At 27.9% G+C, this 10,462-nt stretch overlaps 1 protein-coding gene across 1 annotated transcript; it reads right to left on the minus strand.

Annotated features, from left to right (window-relative positions):
• Positions 1–8,043: 8,043 nt before the first annotated feature.
• Positions 8,044–9,424, minus strand: LOC18040006 (aquaporin TIP1-1). The gene is made up of 2 exons (XM_006428397.2): positions 8,858–9,424; positions 8,044–8,656 (listed from the first exon to the last, which is right to left on the minus strand). The coding sequence occupies exons 1-2, from the start codon at positions 9,239–9,241 to the stop codon at positions 8,285–8,287; spliced, it is 756 nt and encodes a 251-aa protein (XP_006428460.1). The 5' UTR covers positions 9,242–9,424; the 3' UTR covers positions 8,044–8,284.
• Positions 9,425–10,462: the final 1,038 nt, after the last annotated feature.

Below are 10,462 nucleotides of genomic sequence, written 5' to 3' on the forward strand. Positions count from 1 at the left end.
TAATTTCTTTTCTTATCAAATTTTATATCAAACCAAACAATAAAATTTAATTTCACTATTCTCCTCTACTCTTTTCTTTTCTCTTCCTCTCCATTTCACTCTTTTCCTCTATTCCTCTTTTTTCAAACCAAACATGGCCTCAGTTGACATAGACATTAAGGAGAGAAGAAAGCTTGTATTTGTTAATTAAAATTTCCTATTCTTTATTCATTTAATTTTTTTTTAATTTACAAATTCTATCTATTAATGAGATTTTCATTAAGAAAGAAATTCAAATTAACTTTAATTTCAGCCAGTGGATTAATTATGATTTAGCTTTGAGATTTTGTGTAGAAATTTATGTTTGGAGGGGCTCCTAATCCTCTCTCTCTATGTATATATATATTCAACTCTAAAAATCCACAACATCAAAGTATTTTTTTTTTATCTAAATCATTTCGATAGACGACAATAAATATATGAAGGATTTTACTTTCCTTTACGTTGGTTGAATCAAAAGATAGTTTTTAAAAAGTGTAATATTTTTGTATTAGGTGACCTTTAACAATTTGCCAAGAATCAATAATTCTCATACTCTTTTCACTGAGTTAATAATTTTTTAATTAAAAAATTCAACCTTTTGTTATTGAAATTAGTACTTTATATAGATTCATCAAAGAATCACAACTGAGTTATGCCTATTTATCATTTGCTATATTATAATTGAAGACATTATTTTTTAACTAAAAATGAGTAACATTTTCTGATGTGAATAATTTTTTAAATTTCTGAAAAATATTTTTTATTGTTTCATGACATATAGCAAAAATTATCTTAATAAATCGCTAAAGCAAATTTTAAAAATGAGAAAAGAAAGTATATTTACATAAGAAATTATATGCATATTACTCGAAATATCAAATTAATATGCGGAATTATGGTAACTTATATTTATAGCATGTTACTCAAAATATCAAAATAATACTCCATATGATGATGCTTTATATTCCTATACAAAATTAATTTTGTTCTATTAATATTAACATAGTTTGATCAGTAATTATGATGTTTGTTATATTAATTATAATTGATTTAGGGTGAATTTGATTTTAAAAAGTATAAAAATTATCCTAATTAATATTAACGTTTCCTTATTTTAAAAAAATGTTTCCAATTTAACATTGTCCATGTTAAACCGAGGGGGCTTTCCACGATTTTCTAATTAAAATAGCTATATTTGGAGTACAGGTAACCAATTGATAATCACCGTTGATATTTGCCATCTTATCAATAGTTCACCGCCTATTTCGGTAGCCAGATTTAATTGCAAAATGTCCCTACCGATGGATGGCCTCATATGAAATCCAACGATCAATAAATTTTAAATAAAAATTTCAAATACCGCTGTATGTGATACAGGCTCCGTGTCAGACGGACCCATTTGAAAGAACATTTATTCGGAACGGGTGCACTATCCATAAACACGTGGGTCCCCGAATCTCCTCTCTTCTTCTGACGATCTTCAAGACAAAGACACTGAGACTGGCACTGGCCCGGTGACCCCTCCGCCCTTCTTTTCAATCTTATTTTTACACCACATACTCTTTGAAACCCATATTCCACTTTGTTAATAGAAGGCATCTAAGGACAAAGAATGGTTAAAGGTACTGTCTCTCTGTTTGGCCAGCTAAAATATCACTTCATTTTCGAATTATTTTCTGTACTCTTCCTTTTCAAGTTATTTTCTGTATTTCTTTGAAAAAAAAAAGTTATTTTCTTTTAAGTTATTAACCACATTTTCATTAAAAATCCCTTTGGTTCTCGTTCTTAAATTCTTTTTAAATTCATAAGGGATGCGTTTGGTATTAAAGTGATGTAGTTTTTAAGTTATAACTGTTGTGGAGAAAAAAATTATAATTATAAAATAAAATTTAGTAATATATAGTAAATATAAATTTTAAATAATAATTGTGGTAAAATTATTAAAGATGTAATATATTTTTCATTGTACAAGTGAAAAATCATATCAACATACCTTTCAAACTGCAGCAGCTAGTGTTTACCAAACACTTTAGTACTGTAACTTTTAAGCTATAGTTGTCCAACCTCAATCCCAAACGCACCCAAGATTCATTGTCACATGCTAGAAATAACTTATGGATGAGTAGTTTTTTAGTAATTATATTAATTGATCAGAGTTAGTATGTGATTTTTTTGGGAGAAGTATAGATTAAAAAATTAATTAAAACCCTGCAAACTCCATATACCTCTTAAAACAAATAAAATAAAATAAATAAATTGACGGTCACATAAATCAACTATTATATGTGATTACTAGGTGCTCGAACGTAAGATTTAGACATGATTTGAATAGAAAACCTAAATTTTTTAATTACAATAAATTTTCTATGTGATATTCTCTATAGTAATAATCTTTTTATAGTAATAAAAATTTCTAGTCCCAATATATGATATTTATAAATAAAAATAAACTCTACACTATAATAAGTTATAATTTTTGTAAATCTTGCCTTAAGAAACTTGCCTCCATATAATAATAATTATCTTTATATTATAAAAAATACATGTTATGTATAATTAAAAGAACTTGTCTTTGTTGGTTAAAAATCATTTTTGCAATGAAAATCATTGAATCACAATTCCCATACTAACATATAGAATTATCATAATTTAAAAATTATACCTTTGCTTTTTTGTAATAGTAATTTAGGCTAGCAAATAACAAAATAGTCACCAATAATTATGTAGCTCATGAGCAATCACCACCAATCTTATTAAGTCACGGGCCATCATCAACAATCTTTTAGGTTATAACTCAAATTTCATCTGCACTTAATTTGTAGGTGCCTTTATCACTACTGAAAGAAAATAACAGTAGAAAACTTTTCTCCTAAAGTTAGAGAAAAATTTTTATTTTTCTTTGTTTTGTATATTGTGGCTTCTTTACTCTTTTGTCAAAAAATAAGTCTTTTTATATATGTTCGATTGAACTTGTAGCTCTTTATTTTATTTTATCTCTATTTAATCTTATTAAATACAAAATATTTGATTTAAATTAAAAGATAAAATAACGCCAAAAGTGGCGCATCACTTGTGCTTGTTACATGGTATGTCTTGTAAAATAATACAAGTCCCCTACAAGCATATTAAATGAAGCCTCTCACTAAATAATGTATCTAAGCTTTTGAATCAAATAGCTAGCTACCTTACTTATCCTTCTAGTAGTTATGCAATAAATTAAGTGAACTAAAAAGGAGATAATTTGGGTATATACAATAGTAAAAGACAATAATTATGTTTGTAATTAAACTAGCCCAATTATTTAATTTGAAATATACTCCACTAAAAGATTAGAACCGACCTCTACAATTTTATGTTTTCTAGGATAGTGTTCCGACCATATCACATTGATTTTATTATTAAACAATCTTTTGTACTACTTCATTAATTAAATTGGTATTTCAATAGTTTAATTAATTTAATTACATCTTATTCTTTGACACTTACTGGTTTTTTCTAATTATTATTTTGAACATACTAATTATGTTGACACATTGTGACCAAAGAATTATGTGATCAAGTATTGAAAACTCATTAAGAAATGTATCATACAAATTCTATATTACTAATATGTAATTTCACTGTTCATGCTCTCACTAAGATATCAAGTTATTTTTACTACAAATGTATGTTGTGTCCATTGGTAACTCAAAAGACATAACAATTGTAATCATGTAACTATAATTAAGTCAAGATTGAGATTATAATAAAATATGAGATTTAATAAGTCTAGCAGTCATTTAAAGGTTAACTAAATTTCATATATGATCTAATTTAATGTAGTTAGATTACAAAAAAAATTCATATATGATTAAGATAAATCAGTCAAATAGTTTACTACAGCCTAAATGCAAATAAAGCGTCTAACTCTATTTATCAACTGAAAACTCAATTTATTTAATTATAAGATAACTCATATTTATGACTTCTATGAATCTATATGATGATTATATAAATACATATAATATGACTGAACAGATCTTATTCAAAATACTTATATAATTAAGATATTTAAAAAATTATCTCAAATATTTTATTAATTAGAAACTATATTTATTATAATAAATAAAAAATTACTTTAAAAAGCACATAATCCCAACAGCCTTCACATAATACAATTAAACAATGAGAAAAAATATTAAAAAGAATGCAAGCATTTTGAGATTTTTAAGAAAATTTTGTAAATTCTCAACGCTATATAGTTGCATATCATAGTTTTTTTAAATTTTGTTTATCTTAATTATTAATATTTATGAATTGAATTTGACGTGGTCTATTAATTAATTTTTAACATAATTGATACCTTAGCTCAATATTACTAACATTAAATTAAGTCAAAACAAAAACTATGTTTCTATTAAATTGTACTCTCTTTATAATAGTAAAATATATTTAATTCCAATATTGTAACTATAAAGAAATTGAGAAATTATCATTTTACTACCAAAGTTTTACTGACATATCATGTCAGTACCAATGTTTGCCGAAAAGTGCATTTTACTGCCAAAGTTTTGGGCCGTTGTTAATTCGCTACCATTCCGTTAAGAAAAAAGTTAATGTTTAATGGAAATTGAGTTAAAAGTCGATTTTACCCCCAAGAGTTTGGTAGTAAAATGATAATTCTCCTCAAAATTCGGTAGTAAAATGATAATTCTCCTAAAAATTTGGTAGTCAAATAATAATTCTCCTAAAAATTTGGTAGTAAAATGATAATTTATCTATCAAATTAACAGATAATTTTACTCTTACAGTTGAAAATGTCTTTGATGCCCTTATGACATCAACAAAATTTTAACATTGTTAACGGAATGGTAGTGAATCAATAACGGCGCAAAACTTTGGTAGTAAAATGCACTTTTCGGCAAACCTTGGTACTGACATGATATGTCAATAAAACTTTGGTAGTAAAATGATAATATCCCCAAAAAATTTAATATACTTAGTTTTCATTCCATCACGTTGGTAAATATTAATTTTTTTATTTCTATATTGTCTGTTGGACTCTTGATGCCCATCGATGTATCTGCAATCAAAAGAAGGATAGAAGAAAGAAGCAGAAAGTAGCTGGAGTGATCAATGGGGCTAAAGTGGTTTAGCTTTAGCAATGTAGGTGGAGTGAAAAAAAGTGGCTTTACACTTTTGTGCTTAATCGTTAGAAAACGAACAGAGCTGAAACTTAGCACAAGAGCTGAAACTTAGCACAATTAAGGGAAAATACAAAGGACAAGAAAGATGGGACCAATATAAATGGATTCCAAAGCATGGGCGATTGGTCCAGCGATTTCACGTGCTCTGTACTCTATTGCTCTGCCTTTTTGTTTTTCAAAATCATGATTCATGATTGCGAGGGGAAAGGAATCTCTATTGCGATGGTTCAATCTTGTTTTAAGCACTTCCTTTGAATGCAATTTCAAGTTTGGTAAAGAGGAAAAGAGAACTTGAGAATTTTCAAGAATGGGACAGTTTAGACCGTGAGGGAATGATAATTGATGAGAATCGATTTTGCAAATTTTCACTCTCTCTTCTCAGTAAATAGCGACAATTACATGTTCTGACATGGATTTCGCTGAGTTCCATCATCTTTAACTTCTGTAAATTCATTTATTTATTTTTTTTATACCTCAATAGTTAATTGTTAAATAATTGAAAGGTTATGAAAAATTAATTTTAGGTCAACAGTAAATTTATAATGTAATTATTAAAAAAAGAATAATCAATGATTATTTTCAAGCATAATTTTAAGTGAAACTCACCTATTATAAGTAAAAGGTTAGGAGGGATTCGAATACTCTTTTGTGAGTTCTTAAAAATAATATAGTCATATATTTTATATACTCAAAAATAATGTTTGAATGAATGAGAGATATTATCACTGAAGATTAAAAAATAAAAAAATAAAAAAAGTACTTGTCCACATAAAAAAGCTAAGATACGAGTGATTTATATATGTTTAACTCATGGGTAAGAACATAAAAATAAAAACTCTCTTGCGTTTTTTTTATAAATATTTTCAGATGTAGTTTAATTTCTTTTTCATGGAGATGGCTAAGGTACAGACGCTGTACCTAGCAGCTGCCCCTTAGCCTGCTTCACAAAGGGTGCATTTGATAAGTAATTTTTATCTTATGTGCATGTGTGTCCTTGCACCATTGGAAATGTACGTAACAGATAATGTACTTCTTCATATTTTTAATAAGAAAATTATCCACCGTTCACTATTTTTTTTAATTTTTTAAAAATATTTTTTTACTTATCCAGTTTCATTTGAAGACGGTTAAAAAAAATTATTAAAATATTGTGTAAATGACTTTTTTACTCTTAAATATAAAAAATAAATTATTCACCGATCACTTATTTTTTTATATTATTTTAAAAATACACAATTTTTAATTTCTTTTTACTGAACTCTACTTGAACTTATATTATTTTACACTTATCCACTACTGTATCGTTGTAAAATAATAATTTTATTCTTATGATAGCAAAATTTTAATAGTATTACAATAAAAATAGACCAATAAAAAAATATTAACTTTTGGTAAATTTTAATAAAAAAAGAAATTACGTATTTTTAAAAAATAATAAAAATTAGATAAACAGTGGATAATTTTTCTTTTAATAATTATAATTTCCATAGCAGTAACTTACAGTTGCCTGAATATTTTTTCTCTCTCACTTTTCAATCAATCAGGCCTAAAATGACACATGTAGGAGAGCACAAATTAAAGGTATGGAGGGATTTTATCACTTATCACTTAATCTAATAATTATTTAAAATATTTAAAATATCACTTTGACATTTAAAATATTCTAAAAATAATTTTTTCTACTTAATATTTTAACTTCTGTTATTTTTTTACTAAATTATTAACTCTACTAATAAATTATTAATATCAAAAGAATATTTTAAGAATTACAATGTATTCAATATTTTACAAATTTTCATAATATATAATATTATTAATTTATCAATTAATTATTTTCAAATTTAAAATTTTAATATCATTAATTTTTGAAAAAATATCCACCGTCCACCCGTTTTTTATATCTTTTTTAAAAATACACAATTCATTTATTTTTTAGCTGGAATCCACTTAAAGTTACATTTTGTTTCACTTTTCCACTTCCATTTGGAATCCGTTAAAAAAACTAACGGAAACTTAATAAAATGACCATTTTACCCCCAAAACGAAAATTACAATTTCACCCTAAAAATGTCAAAAATAATAAGATTCATCAATAATAAGACTTAATGATGAATATCATTATTGGTACGTTAATGAAATACAAAAAAATCTTAACTACTAGAGATTATAACTCAATGAATAATAAAACTCTACTTATCTTAAATTCAATTGATTGTTTGTGAGATTGAGCTATTTTTAATACTATTGTTATAATTTAACATTTTAATTACAGATATATTTTTAAAAAAAACCTGCATTTGATAGTTGTGAAATTAATTTCTTTATTGACCGATGGAAAAAATAATTAAATTAAATTTGATTATTTTTAGTAATTTTTAAGGTGAAATTATAATTTTCGTTTTAAGGGTAAAATGATCATTTTTTAAAATTTCCGTTAGTTTTCTCAACGGATTTCAAACGGAAGTGAAAAAGTGAAACAAAATGTAACCTTAGATGGATTCCAGCAAAAAAATGAAGAAATTATGTATTTTTAAAAAAGGTATAAAAAATAAGTGGACGGTGAATATTTTTCCTTAATTTTTTATTTTTTATTTAGAAGATCAATTATAATTTATAATCTATTATAATTTATGTTAAAAATTCTTAAATTTAATAATTTAATGATAAAATTGTGAAAAAAAAAGAATTGAGAGAAAAATAGTTATTAAAAAAATTAAATGATAAAATAATAATATTTCAACTCTAACTTCATATAATTCACATATAATAGTATTGTCGCCGCCTAACTCTGTACTTTAACCAGATTGGCGGAAGAAAATGTAACTGTTAATATAAAAATTAAAGATAGACCCGGTTAATGAAATAGACATCAAAGCAATTGAAGTGCGAGTAGAAATACAAAGCCATAGCCTGGGACTCCATAATTATCGCGATACAATAATCCAGCAGCTCATGACGATGGAAACAGATCAACGGCCATAAATTAAACACAAATTAAAAATAAAAAGAAAGAACCTCGGTAAAAGCAAATTAAATACAACATCCGTGCAAACTCACATAGATGGCAAGCTTTTAGCTTAGTACTCGGTTGTTGGGAGCTGCTCGTGAGACTGGTTAATGAAGAAGAACTCGTAGACGATGCCAGCTAGCCCACCACCGATGAGTGGCCCGACCCAGTAGACCCAGTGGTTGTCCCAGCTCCAGCTTACCAAAGCTGGCCCGAATGACACTGCTGGGTTCATTGAAGCTCCATCAAACGCCCCGCCCGCCAAGATGTTGGCTCCTACAATGAAACCAATTGCAATTGGTGCAATTGTCCCCAAGCTTCCCTTCTTTGGGTCCAGGGCTGTGGCATACACTGTGTACACTAGTCCGAATGTCATCACGATCTCGAAAACGACTGCGTTCCATGCACCAACTCCAGATGAGAGAGCAAAAGCAGATGTGGTCTGCATACATAACACCAATATAATTAATAAAAGAGAATCATAATCACAGGAAAATCATATGTTGGAAGAAAAAGCGATACATAAATTAAAAAGAAAAAAAGAGATGTTTTTCTAAATATTTTGTTACTTTAGATTTTTTATTTTAAAAGCAAACTAACTATAGTAAATAACTAACTCGAATAAATGAAATCATAGAATCACCTGGCCGTTGGTAACGAACTTAAGAAGCAAGCATGCGACGGTGGATCCAAGAAGCTGGGCGATCCAGTAGAGGATGCCTCGTAGAAGGGAGATGTTACCTCCAACGAAGGCGCCAAAGGTGACAGCAGGATTAACGTGGCCACCGGAAATGTTGGCGCCAACGGCGACAGCAACGAAAAGGGCGAAAGCGTGAGCAACAGAGGCGGCGACGAGGCCGGAGGGGGTGTTGGCGCCGTTGTGAGTGAGCTTGTTGAAGGCCATGCCCGAGCCTTCACCGGCAAAGACAAATATTAGAGTTGAGATGAACTCTGCTAGGGCTGCCCTTAGGGCATCTGGATGAGTCGCCTCACGGGGATGGCCAACGGCAATGTTTCTGATCGGCATGATGGAGATCAAACGATGAAGATTGAACCTTTGGGGTGTGATTACTACTGGTTCACGTAAGTGTACTGGTCTCCACTTCTCAACTAGGAGCTTCTACTTATATTCGAAATGCGTAGTTTTTGGGAGGCGGTTAAAGCCGGTTTCCGGTTGTACAATAAATTTTTATGAACGAAATTTATAAGTTGGTTAGCAGTGGATTAGCGATTATTTATTTGATTAAAGGGCAGCTACTACTCCTGCACCAGCAGCCGAGTCACTATTGATACAGCTAAGCAGTTCCTCGTTAAATGGCTAATTGATTGACACGTGTACAAATATGATAAGAGACACGTAACGTGCGGCTGAAGTGGATTTTGTCTGCTCTTTTGGCCTCTCGAATGGTCGAGTAGCTCTCAAGTGCACTAATTGTCTAATTTCCCCAAGTATTTTGAACATTTACTAAAATATTTTATTGTAAATATGATGAATGAGGATAAGTTAGAGGCGTGTGAGATCGACCATAAGGTATGAAGGTCGATTTGACACGTGGCGCATCTCTAGTAAAAAAAGTGGAATAATCTAAAAGAATTAATTTTAATTTACTTTGAAGTAGAATAAGAATGATTAGATTTTTAACTTAGATAAGATTATAATTCAATTTAAAATCTAATATTATGAAATGTAATATTTTTCAAATTAAGTTTTATCAAATAAAATTTTAGAAAAAAAAGTTTAAATCAATCTTTGTTGATATAATTTTTTAAATAAAATTTATTTAAGTAAGATTTTGTTAGTAGAGATTTTACTTAAAATTTTTTAATTGTTTAATTATTAATGAGAGCTTTTATTAAAAATTATAAAATTAGTTTAATAGATAAATTTTTTAAAATTATGTTATGAAAAGAATTAAATAAGATTATCAAATAAATAAAAGATATTTTATATATTTTAATATTTTTTAAAAAAATCAACTTTTACTCTCAAAAATTTAAAATTGAAATTGTTACTAATACAAATAAAATAATTTAATCTTTAAATGCTCTACTTGAAAAATAATTATACAACAATAAATTTTTTTTAAAATTGTATAATTAAATCATTCAAACGAAAACACTAAACACTAATCTTTTACTTCTAATCGTTCACATGAATTTTGGGTGAATGCGTGCCCAAAGCGTCATGGGCATGCCAATAGAGCTTCGCCTGGGGTATTTTATCTAATAGAGTTTATAAAATCCAAGT

Source organism: Citrus clementina, unplaced genomic scaffold (assembly GCF_000493195.1).
Source record: "Citrus clementina cultivar Clemenules unplaced genomic scaffold, Citrus_clementina_v1.0 scaffold_6, whole genome shotgun sequence".
NCBI lineage: Eukaryota > Viridiplantae > Streptophyta > Magnoliopsida > Sapindales > Rutaceae > Citrus > Citrus x clementina.

Excerpts from the sequence above, each read along its gene's own strand:
- LOC18040006 (XM_006428397.2), bottom strand. The coding sequence starts at position 9,241 with ATGCCGATCAGAAACATTGCCGTTGGCCATCCCCGTGAGGCGACTCAT. Across the intron at positions 8,657-8,857 it reads AGTTCGTTACCAACGGCCAG|ACCACATCTGCTTTTGCTCT; the intron begins GTGATTCTATGA and ends TTATGTATGCAG.